We start from the raw sequence: 16,179 nt of genomic DNA, 5'->3' as shown, positions 1-16,179 counted from the left end.
ATGAAATCTGAGTTAGGATTGTATTTGGGTGATCTGGGGTCAAAAACTAGGTCACTAGGTCAAATAATAGAAAAACCTTGTGTAGACAATAGAGGTCACAGTTTTCATCCAATCTTTATGAATTTGGTCAGAATGTTTATCTTGATGAAATCTGGGTTGGGATTGTATTTGGGTCATATGGGGTCACACACTAGGTCAAATAATAGAAAAACCTTGTGTAGACAATAGAGGTCACAGTTTTCATCCAATCTTTATGAAATTTGGTCAGAATGTTTATCTTGATGAAATCTGGGTTGGAATTGTATTTGGGTCATATGGGGTCAAACACTAGGTCACTAGGTCAAATAATAGAAAAACCTTGTGTAGACAATAGAGGTCACAGTTTTCATCCAATCTTTATGAAATTTGGTCAGAATGTTTATCTTGAAGAAATGACTGCCTAATGGGGTTGTTTACCCTCGAGACTTTGGTTAGAAACCATTTCTCTAGCACACTGCTTAACATACAACTCTACGTTAAAAAAGCCGAAAACGGCTATAATATGGTCAGCCCGATTTTACTGGGCTGTACCATTTATAATACAACAATACATTGCAGTGTTGATGCTGTGCTTCAATAAAATCTATTGGTTTAAAAATATCTATATTTTAATTATTCAAAAAGCATTTAAAATGCAGTACTCTATAAAATTAATAAGCAATGTCTTGCATATTAAGCTGTTAGAAAGCGGCGTTTTCATTGGTTGACAGTATTTATAAACATGGCTCTGGTTATCTCTTTCACGTCCGCGCAAACGCAAGTAGGTCAATCCGTTTTGGGATGAAAAATTCACACAAGTAACGACCTTGACGTGGCGTCTGCTCTTGCACGGACGTGAAAGAGATAACCAATCATATGTTTGCGTCTGCTCTTTTGCACTTTTAAAATGTAAACAAAGCAGAATTTCATTAGGAAATGTATGAAACAAGAAGAAATAATTACATCCATTGATACTTGAATCTATTTGAATTTAATATGATTGGTATATGTTATTAAACCACTATGAAGATGTAATATTAATATTATTGTTATTATTGTTATTGTTATATGTATGTTGTTTGTGTTGAAAAGAGAGAGGAGAGGAATAGCCCAATGTTTATAAGTATTGATGGTGAAAACACATACTATTTATTATATTGTGGTATCATCGTTACTAGACCCATTGTTCAGTATTTACTGCAATGGGTTGTTGGAGTCTTGAAACTTTGTGATCTGTGTTTTAAATGTCAAAATCCAAATAGGATTACTTTTAATATAATGTTTATAGAAAAGAAAAGGAATACACAGATGTGTAATATGTTTGTATAACAAAAACAAATAATAATAATTAAGGATTTTTCAGATCACAAAGTGGTTTAACATTGCCACTATGTATTTACATACATAATAAAGTATCAAAATTAGGTGTATATTTAAGGTTTAAATTTAATGACATACAACAAGATCTAGGCAGTGGGAAAATATGACTATTTACAACAATAATTAGTAGGAAAGTTAGAGCCTGGTTGAATAGCTCTCATATGAAAAGAGAATTTGCATGTAGACATGTAGTTGTATGGGAAATTGTAATTGTAATTGTGTATATATTATGTATGTGGCTCAATATTAAATGTTTGTAAATGTAGCAATGTTGAACACTTGCAGACAGGGAATATAGCCGTAATGCCAGGGTTCGACATTAACTTTGTTTACAGCCAGACCATCTGACCAGCTCCTCTTAAAATGTACTAGCCCGAATCTGATGTCTACTAGACCATAAATGACATAGCAAATAACCAGAATTGTGTCGTGTAACTGTTTAATCAGGTTTTATCAGAAAATAATTAGTGAAACACAAGAAAGTTATTTTGATGCACAGAGTAAAAAATAAAAATAAACTATTTAACATCATAAATTGTTTGTTGTAATTTCACTGTTTATCACAAATTAAACAAATAATGTCTGTTACAGCAGGTGACATTTATTAAACGTTATCAAATTCTGGCCTCCTTGACCGCTGTGCTCCATGCTACCACAGCTCCAATGCCCTTTTCCATCATAATCTGTGTCAGTTTTACCGTCGGATTCTTCTTTATTAACTTATTTGTCAAACGAAAATCCAATCTTGAACAAAGTCACTCTTTAAATTACATTCTCTCTTGTCTGCTACGCCAAAATGTTTACATTGACGATACCAATTTTCGATAGAAGTCGTAAAAACATTATGTAAAGTTCTACGACACTGCAGAAAATCATTAACTATTTCAGTGCTGGAACCTAATTTTGAAGGTCTTTGCAAACAGTTTGGATCCAGATGAGACGCCACAGAACGTGGCATCTCATCTGGATCTAAACTGTTTGCTATTCTGATAGTATTCTTTGAAAAAAATTGAAGAAAAATGCTAATTTTAGAAATCAGCAGACAACATTTTAGCAGACTACAAATTTCCCAGCATGGTCCCAGCAAGTGTTAATATTCATGACAACTTTACCAATGGAAACAAGCTATTTCTGCAGGAAACTCTCCTTGCGTCTAAAAATAGCGATGAATCATGTGAATGCTCCGCGTTTATTTATATACGCTAGTTTTGTACTGATGTAAATAATGGATACAATAGTTCTTTTACACATTAAGAGAAAAAGGTTTTCGGTTAGTTATAGTTATATGAATCAGTATAGATTTTGTATGTACGACCAGTTCGGACAAGCTAGCCCACAGTTTTACTAGCCCGACCACCGATCTTACTAGACGATGTCTGTCGGACGTGCCTTAGTGTCGAACACCTGAATGCTCCAACATAAGACCTGTCTGTATGGAACCTCATGAGAATTGGGCTATGAAGAAGAGACCACCCCCCAGAGTGGCGTTAAGACAATATTTAAAAGGTTATTAATAATAACCTTGTAAAATAATGGTAATGACTTAAGTGTCGCCAAACGGTCACCTTTATAGGGCCACATAAAATTATAAGTAAACACAATGAACTGTTACAGTATAAAATGAGAAAGAACAGATAAAATTTATACATAAAAGTAGATATTTACATTATGTACCAGACTATATGCATTTATTTATATTAAAATACAAGTTGCCACCCTGGAGGGTTAAAGAAGGAGAGATTTGGAAGTGTAGGCTGGTGTGGGTGGGGAATAAACCAGCAGGTCATTACCACTAGGTTGGACTAAGGGAGGTAATTATGGAGGTAGAGTCTACATGGTTGTTTCCCATGGACCAGAGGGAGTGCATGGTAGATGAAGAATAGTATGAAAACAATTGAGGAAATTACATCAGTGTGATATAAAATTGGTAAATAGGCCAATTAATACCCCAATGCAAGCAAAAAACCCACAAAATGCTCTTATCCAACCAATATTATTTAAATATAGGGATAACAAGAGAGAAAATAGTACAAAAGTACCTTATCTGGCTATATAGAAAAGCAATTTAATACCAAAATAAAGGGAATTTGCTATATAAAATAGCAATTTGGACACAAAAATAGGGAAATTTGTTAATAAAAATATCAATTTTAACAAGAATAGGGAATACGAAGGTACAACAATTGTATTTGGGTCATATGGGGTCAAACACTAGGTCAAATAATAGAAAAACCTTGTGTAGACAATAGAGGTCTACAGTTTTCATCCAATCTTTATGAACTTTGGTCAGAATGTTTATCTTGATGAAATCTGAGTTGGAATTGTATTTGGGTCATCTGGGGTCAAAACTAGGTCACTAGCTCAAATAATAGAAAAACCTTGTGTAGACAATAGAGGTCACAGTTCTTCATCCAATCTTTATGAAATTGGTAAGAATGTTTATCTTGATGAAATCTGGGTTGAGATTGTATCTTGGGTCATTTGGGATCAAAAACGAGGGTCACTAGGTTCAACTAATAGAAAAACCTGTGTAGACAATAGAGGTCACAGTTTTCATCCAATCTTCATGAAATTGGTCAGAATGTTATCCTTGATGAAATCTGGGTTGGGATTGTATTTGGTTCATATGGGGTCAAGCACTAGGTCACTAGGTCAAATAATAGGAAAACCTTGTGTAGACAATAGAGGTCACAGTTTTCATCCAATCTTTATGAAATATGGTCAGAGTGTTTATCTTGATGAAATCTGGGTTGGGATTGTATTTTGGTCATCTTGGGTCAAAAACTAGGTCACTAGGTCAAATAATAGAAAAACCTTGTGTAGACAATAGAGGTCACAGTTTTCATCCAATCTTTATGAAATTTGGTCAGATTGTTTATCTTGATGAAATCTTGATTGGGATTGTAATTGGGTCATATATGGTCAAACACTAGGTCACTAGGTCAAATCATAGAAAAACCTTGTGTAGACAAACAATGTCACATTTTTTATCAGATCTTAATGAAATATGGTCAGAATGTTTGTCTTGTAAAAATTTGGGTTGGGATCAAATTTGGGTCATCTAGGGTCAAATAACTAGGTCACTAGGTCAAAGTAAAAAATAATGTGTAGACAGTAGAGGTCACAGTTTTCATCCAAACATAATATAATTTGGTCAGAATGTTAATCTTGATGAAATCTGGGTTGGGATTGTATTTGGGTCATCTGGGGTCAAAAACTAGGTCGCCAGGTCAAATCATAGAAAATCATTGTGTAGACAATAAAAGTCATAGTTTTCATTTGATCTTAATGAAATATGATCAGAATGAATATCTGATTTTGGATCTTATATGGGTCATCTGGGGTCAAAAATTAGGTCACCAGGCCAATTCTAGTAAAACCTTGTGTAGAAGAAAGAGGTCACAGTTTTCATCATGTTTTAATGAAATTTTGTCAGAATGTATTAATGGATGAAATCTGGCTTGGATTGTATATGGGTCTGATAGAATTTAAGTTGGTGTAGCAAGGTTAGTCAGATGAGGGATTCAGGGCCATCATGGCCCTCTTGTTGACAATTTTGGTAAAAATGTTATTCTTTTAACCGTGGAGAGGACCCTTTATAATTTGTTACTGTTGCTACCTTTTTCTGTCTCTTTGTGGTATCAGATCTTTTAATTGGAGAAATCTATCATGTAAAATGTATTCCCAAATACTATTGTATTTTATTTAAATATAATCTAAGTCAGTTAGAGCTTTAAAAAATGGCCACACCAGTATTTAATGACATGTTTTAGACAGGAAGTTTATGTTTGTTTCATTCATGTTCTAACAAAACATTTTAACCACTTGTACTTACTTTTTCCAATTAAATATTGCAGGATCATCAAAATGGCTTTGGTTGCCGAAGACATAAGTAACTCACCTAGCGTGAGGCTTGACCAATCAGAAAGCAGCTTTCAAGCAATGGACCAATCCGAATCAGACTCAGACTCACTCCTGACTGACCAATCAGATTTCAGTTTGTTTAAAAATCCAGCCAATCAGGATGCAGACTCAGACACACCTGATGACGAGAAGGAGACCTACTACTTTGAATCAGACCATGTGGCCTTGAGGGGAAACCATGACTACCAGGTGTTACTAAAGACCATTGCTCTTCTTGAAGCTCAGCGAATACAGGTATCGTAAACATGTGAGCCTCATTGTGAAAAACTGAGCTTAATGCATGTGCCTTAAGAGTTTTCAACACAGGCTGATCCGGGACAACACTTTAATGGATTGCGTTTTAATGGAATTTTTTGTTCAAAGATAGTCTCTATAGTCTCTTCTAACTATAAATCCAGTTAATTTGGAAAGTATTGATCCTGATAAGCCTGTGTGGACTTGACAGGCTAATCAAGGACAACACTGTGCACACATGCATTAAGCCTAGTTTTCCCAGAGCTCATATCATGGTGCAACATTTTCAAATTGGCAAATTGCCAGAACTGGACACGCTTTGCCATTACTCACTTAAAAAAAGAATTTTCAGTTTCAAATTATAGAAGGGCTTTTATATTCTTAAATTACATAGAAACTACGTACTTTTAACAATTTTCAAACACATACAGGGGTATTACTAAGAGGTTAAGGTGCCTTTGTAGAAGAGCATTACTCTTGTAATAAAGCCCTTCATTCTCACATTGTTTGTCGACACTTGGTCATTTGTGTCTTGTTCTGAGAAAATCGGGCTTAATGCATGTGCGTAAAGTGTCGTCCCAGATTAGCCTGTGCAGTCCGCACAGGCTTATCAGGGATGACACTTTCCACTTTTATGGTATTTTTAGTTTCAAGGAAGTCCCTCTTTGCCGAAAATCAAGTTTAGGCGGAAAGTGTCGTCCCTGATTAGCCTGTGCAAACTGCACAGGCTAATCTGGGATGACACTTAACGCACATACATTAAGCCCCGTTTTCTCAGAACGCGACTCATTTGTTCAAGTTTTACCCGTGTTATAACAGGTTTAGCACTCTTAAGTTTCTAATAGGAATGGGTTTAAATAATTAAACAATGCACATGTAGATAAGGAGAAAGATGCAGATTAAAATATTAAATTTTCTCATGATAAGATAAGATAATTTAGCTTTATTTTTGTTAAATGTTTTATATTTCAAAATTTTGAATTTAAACATTGTTAGGATAAACATTGTGGGTTAAGACAGAAGTTGCCCTCCTTTTGGCATAAAAATTAGTTTAGTTTTTTAATCTCCTGAACAACTCTTTGTTTTTCTTTCCACCCTATATAATTTTGGCATAACAAATACCCCATTTCTATACTTGTTTGTTCATTGCCTTAATTGTGTTTTTTAAGCTCTGCATTTTTGGAGAAAACCTGAGGTATTGTCATAGCCAGCTTGTCGTGTTGTCCGCTGTCCGCGTCATGCTTAAACCTTTACATTGGCTCTAAAATCAAAGTGCTTCCACTTACAACTTTGAAACTTCATATGCAGATGCACCTTGATGAGTTCTACACGCCACACCCATTTTGGGGTCACTAGGTCAAAGGTCAAGGTCACTGTGACTTCTAATTTTTTTTTTAAATTCTGCCAAGCTTTCATTTATTATGCTCCCCCAAAATTTATTTTGGGGGGAGCATTTAGTCGCCGCTTCGTCTGTCCGTCCGTGTGTCTGTCCGTGCACATTTTTTGTTCGGGCTTTTTCTCAGCAACTAATGACCGGAATTCAATGAAACTTTATGGGAAGCTTCACTACCAAGAGGAGATGAGCATATTATCAGCGGGTTCTGGTCGGATGATTTTTCACAGAGTTATGGCCCTTTGAAATTTTATATAAAAAAATTCTTGTCCCCCCAAACTACTGTGCCCTCAAGACGTTTCCTTTTATCTGAATATATAGTGCAATATTGTGACAAAAAAAAACTTTGGGGAGCATCACCCGTCTCCGACAGTTTCTTGTTCAAAGCTGCACCCGTAGCCGAGCGTGGCACCTGTTATGCGGTGCTCTTGTTGTTGTTGTTGTTTTTAAATTGACATAAATTTGAAAATACAAAAAATGTGATATCATTCAACTTTTGTTTGTATTTACATTTGAACCTTATAGGCTGTGAAGGACCTTGACCTGCTGTATGAAGGTCGTCAGGCGGCCCTCTCAGACCCCATACAGTTTGTACAGAAACTGCAGAAGGGCATCGACCTTAACCTGCCCAGGCCTCAGAAGGTGCAAATATGAGCCAGCCTCTGGGGAAATGGGGCTTAAAGCATGTGTGTTAAGTGTTGTCGGAGATTAGCCTGTGCAGTCTTGGCCACACTTTCCAATTTCTAGTTTAAATGAAGTCTCTTTCTAAAAGACAATTCAATCCAGGCTGAAAGTGATGTCCTTGATGAGCATGTGCAGACTGCACTTGGATAACACTTAACGCAGGCAGACTGCACTTGGATAACACCTTACGCAGTGCAGGCTGCACTTGGATAACACTTTACGCAGTGCAGGCTGCACTTGGATAACACTTTACGCACATGCATTAAGCCCCGTTTTCCTAGAGCAAGGATCATTTACTTTATTGGTTTAACCCTTGCATGCTGGGAAGTTTGTTGTCTGCTAAAATGTCGTCTGCTGAATTTCTAAAATTAGCATTTTCTTTGATTTTTTTCAAAGAATACTATCAGAATAGCAAACAGTTTGGATCCTGATGAGACGCCACGTTTTGTGGCGTCTCATCTGGATCCGAACTGTTTGCGAAGACCTTCAAAATTTGGTTCCAGCACTGAAAGAGTTAAAAGATGTTCACTATAATATGCTATTTAAATGAAATATAACATGAAAAGTAGTGTGCTATAATGTTTTTGTAACGACAAAAGTTTAATTAGCACTGAAGTAAATATTTTATTTCCCTTATTTAATTGCAAAGAACCGATTCCAAATGTTATGCTTATTATTTTCTTCCCAATTTGAATGAAAACAACTATTTCTAATTGATAATATTCTAAAATGTTTAGTGCCAGCTTAATGCATACCAGTTATTAAGGCCCAGTCTTGTCTTTGTAATGGTACTAACCATTTACTAACCAGAAAACTGTGGGTATTTTAAGATTAGCATGAAGTGTGTGCCTCTTCATTCATGGGAGATCCTTTATTTACGCTGTGGTAGTTTGCAGGCCTAAATGGCTTATAGACTGACTTTAAAAATATATTGCTTCTGGTCCATGTACCATTTATAAAATAGCTGTAAATTCTGTCATTGATTCACTTGTGCATTAAATTATACTGGTTCACCAAGGAAATGCAGATTGTTAATGTTGACACTGCTGAGTTAAACATGACCATGCTGTCACAGATTGCAGAGCTGCCCCATATCAGCTGGGAGAAATACACAAGTACGCTGGACTTCTCAACGTTCGGCAGCCATCGTCACATGACCAGACTGAAGAAGCATCTAACAGACGGGAATGTCCCCCAGGTGTGTGCCGAGCAACTTATTACCACATAAAAGTTTTTTCGTGATCATTTTATATTTGAGTCATGCTCTGTGAAAAGGGGGTTTAATGCATGTGCGTAAAGTATCGTCCCAGATTAGCCTGTGCAATCCACACAGGCTAACCAAGGACTTCACTTTCCGCCGAAAGTGGTATTTTGCTAAGAAGAGACTTTTCTTAAAAGAAAAATATTAAAGAGGAAAGTGTTGTCCCTGATTAGCCTGTGCAGAATACACAGGCTATCTAGGAGGCCACTTTAAGCACATGCATAAAACCCCCTTTTCACAGAGCACGGCAAATTTATATCAGAAGCTCTTAATTCATTTGTTTTTAACAGTAAAAGTAGGTAATGAGACAAATAAAAAAAAAATGGTCTTTATAGTGGGGTGGTCTCTAGATAGAGGTTTGGCTGTACAACAAATAAATACATCTACATGTATATATGTCAGTTGTGCATGTGCAAGTATCAATACAATAGATACATGTAAAGAAAAAATATATCACTGTGTCTATTTATATTCTTTAAACAGATGTTCACAGCTGTTACAAATTATAATATTAAGAATAGTATCAACTATTTCATCATCATTATCATTATATATTTTCATCTGTATACATTCATTACTCTTGATTGCGTTTTCATCATGTTCTCATAGCAAACTAGGAAGACAAACAATAATAATAATAAGCCTCATTATCAATATGCTTCATATTGCATCATAATCATCACCAGCATCATGATTGACAATATTTGATACAGTATTAAATAAACATGTAGTTTGTAATCAGTCATGCAATGTCTATGCCCTGTATTCTTAAAGAGGAGGTCAAGATGGTATCTGCACCCCAGGATGTGGAGGGGGCGGTGATCCGGGGCCGTGTTAAGACCGAGGAGAAGCCGCAGACTTTCAACCAGTTGTGGACCACTGAGGAGCAGAAACGGTAGGTAGTGGGGGTGAGAAGGATAATTTTTTGCAAGGAAACAGATAAATATTGTCTCAGTTCAAAAGTGCGTGTTGCATATGAAATTTTCTCGTATATCTCACCTCCAACAAAAATGACCATATCTGATTGGCTTAGAGCGGTCACGTGCCCATGGTGTTTTTTCCATATATCCCAAGTAATTTCCATACACCACGAGTAATTGAGTAGTCGGTTGAGATATAATCGTTACACAGTTAGTAACTGATGGTGTATGGGATATACACCCTCAGTCCTTTCATACCATACTAGAGCTTAGAGTGAGTTACTTTTACTAGCACAGTGGGTATTTTACTAACTTCTCATTATTTTGGAAGCATCAAAAATACCAGATTGACATTTTTTAATATTTATCATCCTGAATAAACTAGCTTTGCATCAAGAAAATGAACTTATATTGATGGGTGTGTTTTCAGCTTGGAAGAGCTACTGATACAGTTTCCTCCAGAGAAAATAGAGGCCAGGAGATTCAGAAGATAGCAGCTGCCCTTGGCAACCGCACTACGCTGCAGGTTTGTCCTGAGAGTTTGTGGTTCTTTGTTGAATCACTGTGGTTACATTCATGCCTGCATATTGGGATATTGCTTTTGCATGTTATTAAGGCAAAACATGTCTTTACTTTACCCCAGTTAAGGGAACTTAATTTATAAAAATTGACCTTTGAATAATTGATACAATTTGTGGGTTACCTCTGTATGGACCCAAGAAATTCTTTTAATAATAAATTGCATTTGTATGTTTGATTGTACCTGCCATGGTCTAATGTGTTTGTGAGCTTGATTCTAACAGGACTAGTCTTCAAATGCTCATTCTTAAGACACGATACACTGGTTCTACTCAGGAAATTGACATATTGTTATTAAAATATTCCCTATGCTTTAAAAAATCTTTAAATCACAACTGAAGTTAATATCAATAATGACACAGAAATGTGCATACATGTACTGACTCAAAACATTGAAAATGTTTAACAACTAAGTTCATTATTATGTTTTCTGATTAAAAAATACGCAAGTTTTAAGAGTGTTTTTTTTTTTGCTGGTGGTCAGGTTCAGAGTCGAGTGCAGAAGTACTTCATCAAGCTTGCCAAGGCGGGGCTTCCCATCCCTGGAAGGATGCCAAGCACCATGAATCTCAAGAAGAAGGTTGGTGGACCCTCCTATGAGTAACGTTATGGGAAAAACTCTCTTAATGCATGTGCCTCAAGTGTTGTCCTGGACCAGCCTCTGCAGTCTTCTTGGGCTAATCAGGGACAACACTTTCTGCTTTAATTGAATGATTTGTTTGAATGAATTGTCTTCTAAATGAATATCTAGCTCAGCCTAATCTGGGACAAAACTTTAAGCCCATGCATTAAGCCCCATTTTCGCCAGTGAGACTTATATTAGTATCAGTGTCTGAGGAGGCTGATGTGAGTCCAGGATCTTCAATCTGGTGTATCTTGTGTTTGAATCCCAGCCTTACCACAACTTGTGCGTACATTGTCATGAAAAACTTCCACAGACATTTTTGCCCTCAATCTGGTTCATGTACAGAAGTTTCCATGCAATAAAACACACAACATTGCAATACTTTAATCAAAAGTAGAGGGATTATGGTCTTTAGAAAGTATTTCATTTTGTACACCTTGTGTTTGTTAAGCCCTTACATCTCCTATGCTTGCACAGGTAAAATGTCACTAGGTTAAGTGGCCATTGCTGTATGAATGAAATCTATTAAATACAGCTAATAATCCTAACAACAAACGGTATAAGTAATTCTTTTGAAGTTATAAAATAATTCCATATATTTGCATTTGGTCAACAGAGCAGATTATTTAATTATTTAATGAACTAATAATACCACCTGTTTTTACAATATTTTCCATTGACAATACCACCTGTTTTTACAATATTTCCCATTGACAATATCGTCTGTTTTTACAATATTTCCCATTTACCATACCACCTGTGTTTTCAATATTTCCCATTGACAATACCACCTGTTTTTACAATATTTCCCATTGACAATACCACCTGTTTTTACAATATTTCCCATTGACAATACCGTCTGTTTTTACAATATTTCCCATTTACCATACCACCTGTGTTTACAATATTTCCCATTGACAATATCACCTGTTTTTACAATATTTCCCATTGACAATACCACCTGTTTTTACAAGATTTCCCATTGACAATACCAACTGTTTTTACAATATTTCCCATTGACGATACCACCTGTTTTTACAATATTTCCCATTGACAATACCACCTGTTTTTACAATATTTCCCATTGACGATACCACCTGTTTTTACAATATTTCCCATTGACAAAACCACCTGTTTTTACAATATTTCCCATTGACGATACCACCTGTTTTTACAATATTTCCCATTGACAATACCACCAGTTTTTACAATATGTCCCATTGACAATGCCACCTGTTTTTACAATATTTTCCCATTGACAATACCACCTGTTTTGACAATATGTCCCATTGACAATACCACCTGTTTTACAATATTTCCCATTGACGATACCACGTGTTTTTACAATATTTCCCATTGACAATACCACCTGTTTTTACAATATTTCCCATTGACAATACCACCAGTTTTTACAATATTTCCCATTGACAATACCACTTGTTTTTACAATATTTCCCATTGACGATACCACCTGTTTTTACAATATTTCCCATTGACAATACCACCTGTTTTTACAATATTTCCCATTGACAATACCACCTGTTCTAACACTATTTCCCATTTACAATACCACCTGTTTTTACACTATTTGTCATTGCCGTGTGTGTGCAGGTTGGTAGCCAGCGTCACCACCGCTACAACAGGATGTACTACAACTCCACCTTCCTTGCCTCTGTCACTCCACCGGTGTTCATGACAGACAACGATGATGAGAACTCCCAGAGCTACGAGGGCAGTGTCACCTCTGGCACTGAGAACTGGGATGCCATGGCAGACGAGGACTTCTCTGTGAGTTTAGTGTTTTTATTAAGATCAACTTGAGGCCAGATAATACCCATTTCAGTATCTCTTATGGAGCAAAAAACATTTTGGTGATTGGTTCATAACTTTCAAGTTTTTTTGTATCCATTATTTAACCGTGTTAGTACATATTAAATCAAAGGGGAACATGGGCACCATTTTAACATGGGTGATTATTTATAAATTTGTGTCAGTGTAGCTCACAGGATATTTAAAACTTAGTAGATTTAAACATGATAAGGTGTTTGGTGGTGGAAAAGAGTAGGACACTTGGGGAAACAATACAGTCAACATTGCAGGAGTATATATTTGTATTTCTTAAGGTTAATGTAGGCTGTTATTCCTATTGCTTATATCATTTCCGAACTACCAGTTGCTAGGGAAGGCAGAGGTGGGGCTATTTTGGTATCACTTTGTTCCCTTTGTCAGTCAGTGGGTCTCATACTGTCGGTTGATCTCTCCAGGCATGCCTGTTATTGAAGCACAGTGAATCATTGGTTCAAAATTAGGAGAACACAAATATTTAGGATGGAGTTTCCTATCATTACGGTCTTGTTGTTATTTGTTAAAGAAGAATGTTCTAAGGTTCATTTGATGTATCGTGTATGTCATTTATATGGCTCAGCATGTATGAATAAAAGCTTGTCAATGTGTGTGCTCCCAGGATGACGAAGGGTTTCCGTTAGAGTTGAGAGGAACAGAGGAGTACCAGGAGCTGCTGAGGCTGAAACAGCTGAGGAACAGAAAGATCAGGCAGAGTGCTGAGAACATGACGGAACATGTCGGATTCAAGGTAATAAATACTGTAACGCTGTTTGTCTACTCAAGGTAATACAGAACATGACGGAACATGTTAGATTCAAGGTATTAAATAATGTGACGCTTTGTGTCAAATTCAAGGTTATAGAGAACATGACGGAACTAGTCGTATTTAAGGTATTTAATAATGTGACGCTTCGTATCGAATTCAAGGTAATAGAGAACATGACAGAACATGTCAGATTCAAGGTAATAAATAATGTCTAGTCTAGATATATGCTGGCCACACATGTCGTATATAACATTTATTTAAAACAATGCAATAGTAGCCCTTTAAAACAAAATAATAGCAGCCTAATAAAGAAACAGTGTAAATGTAGATCTATCAACGAAATTTTATCTGCAAGAACAATATGGGATACAATTTAAGTTGTTTATTTTAATAGAACTCAGGCTAATTTTTTCCCTTATGTACATTTACACAGGAATAATGATATAGGGTAATGACTTAATCCTTTTCCACTCAGCTACACACATTGACATGTTTGTAGTCCCTAAGAAAATCATATTAAATATAAGTACTTTCTTATTAGATTCCTGTTTTAAAAGCTTCATCTCCAACCCTAAGATACTGATACCTGAGCAGCAAACAGCATAAAACCTGAACAGGCTGCATGTTACTTGCATGTTGTTCTGGTTTTATGCTGTTTGCTTATAGCCATTTTCACTTTGCTTCTGATCGCAAAATGTTTAAGATGACGACTGTTTCAGTGCGATCGATGCGAGTGTGAGCCTATAGTCGGTACTCGCTGGCACTGCATGGATTGCCCACCAGACCTCGCAGTGGACTTCTGTGATGAGTGTGTCGACAGGTAAGGCCATATATCGAGCTTGGTTCTAGGAAAGCTCTGCCAATTGCATGTGCAGGAAGTGTTGTCCTAGATTAGCCTGAGCAGTTTGCAAGGCTAATCTGGGACATTTCTTTTCGTCTAAACTGGATTGGCATTTAGAAGAGACTCCCTCTAAACAGAAGACTCAATAACAATCGAAAGTGTTTTCCTGATTATCTGTGCAGACTTCTCAGGCTTATCTGGGATTACATTTTATGCACATGTTTAAGCCCAGTTTGCGTAGAACAAAGCTCATATAATAAATATAACCTTCATCAAAATGGTTACCACTTTAAAAACTTTAGTACTCCTACTTCAAATCCAATCCAAATAATAAAATAGGTTGTTTATATGTTTCTTTTGTCATCAAATCCATATCCTTCAAACAAGTCTTTTGATAAATCAAAACAAAGAATGTGATGTAAATAGTATTTTGAAACAGTTTTAATAACATATGTTTCAGTTAAAACTTGATGAACACTTTTGTGTTGTGATGTTAGCTGATAAATGTTGAGTATCGTGTGATTGTGGAAAAATCATCTCCTACTGCTCTGTTTCCAGTGGTTATGAGTCGTCCATGCACAACTCCAGTCACAGGTTGAAGCCCAAGAGGTCTCTGGAAGGCGCAGACTCTGGGTTCCGTGACACGGACTACATGAGGTTCCTGCCGGGAGGTTCATCTACAGGGTACAACTATTTGGACCCCAACTACATGCCTGCTAGCTGAACACTGGACCCCAACTACATGCCTGCTAGCTGAACCCTGGACCCCAACTACATGCCCGCTAGCTGAACCCTGGACCCCAACTTCATGCCTGCTAGCTGAACTCTGGACCCCAACTACATGCCTGCTAGCTGAACCCTGGACCCCAACTACATGCCCGCTAGCTGAACCCTGGACCCCAACTACATGCCTGCTTGCTGAACCCTGGACCCCAACTACATGCCCGCTAGCTGAACCCTGGACCCCAACTACATGCCCGCTAGCTGAACCCTGGACACCAACTACATGCATGCTAGCTGAATCCTGGACCCCAACTACATGCATGCTAGCTGAACCCTTGACCCTAACTACATGTCTGCTAGCTGAACATACAGTGCTTGAACCTGCACGCTAGCTGACCTTTAATGATGAGAACGTGTATTATGAACACTGACAAACACTGTCTACAGTATGCAGTTGTTAAAGCAATATTATTTTCTGTGTTTTTTTATCAAGGTCTATTTTTAGGTCTGATTACATTTAAGCGAATTTAAATATACATCACTTACGCACACATAAACCCCCTTTAACAAAATTATGGTTATTGAAAATAAATTAAATGACTTTTTATCTTTAAGTGTTCCAGCACAGTGCTGAGGATACAAAATAGTATTTAATTTTATTTGCTCACCTGAGCACATTGTGCTCATGGTGAGCTTTATAATTGCCTTTTGTCTGTCATGTGGCCTCAACATTTGCATCGCTAGCACTCATTTATTGCCCAATCCACATGAAACTTGGTCACACAATTTGTCCCAATTATATCTTGGAAAAATTCGAAAATGGTTCCGGTTGGTTGAAAAACATTGCCGCCAAGGGGCGGGGCATTTTTCATTTGGCTATAGTAAAACCTTGTTACACTGTGAAAGTCACATATATAGTTAAATCTTCATGAAATTTGGAAAGAACATTCGTAATAATGATATCTTGGGCTGCAAAGAACAGGTCA

The 16,179-nt window shown here is 36.7% G+C and overlaps 1 protein-coding gene across 1 annotated transcript in view; it reads left to right on the top strand.

Annotated features, from left to right (window-relative positions):
* Positions 1-15,595, top strand: part of LOC127839947 (ZZ-type zinc finger-containing protein 3-like) — a 432,333-nt gene extending 416,738 nt beyond the window's left edge. The window contains exon 13 of the mRNA XM_052368341.1: positions 15,142-15,595. Coding sequence (XP_052224301.1) covers positions 15,142-15,194 — 53 coding nt within the window. The 3' untranslated portion in view covers positions 15,195-15,595. The remainder of the gene's footprint in view (positions 1-15,141) is intronic.
* Positions 15,596-16,179: the final 584 nt, after the last annotated feature.

The sequence above is a fragment of the Dreissena polymorpha genome, chromosome 7, assembly GCF_020536995.1.
Source record: "Dreissena polymorpha isolate Duluth1 chromosome 7, UMN_Dpol_1.0, whole genome shotgun sequence".
Taxonomy (NCBI): domain Eukaryota; kingdom Metazoa; phylum Mollusca; class Bivalvia; order Myida; family Dreissenidae; genus Dreissena; species Dreissena polymorpha.
Note: the sequence above shows the minus strand (reverse complement) of the source record. Positions and strands in the feature narration are given on the sequence as shown.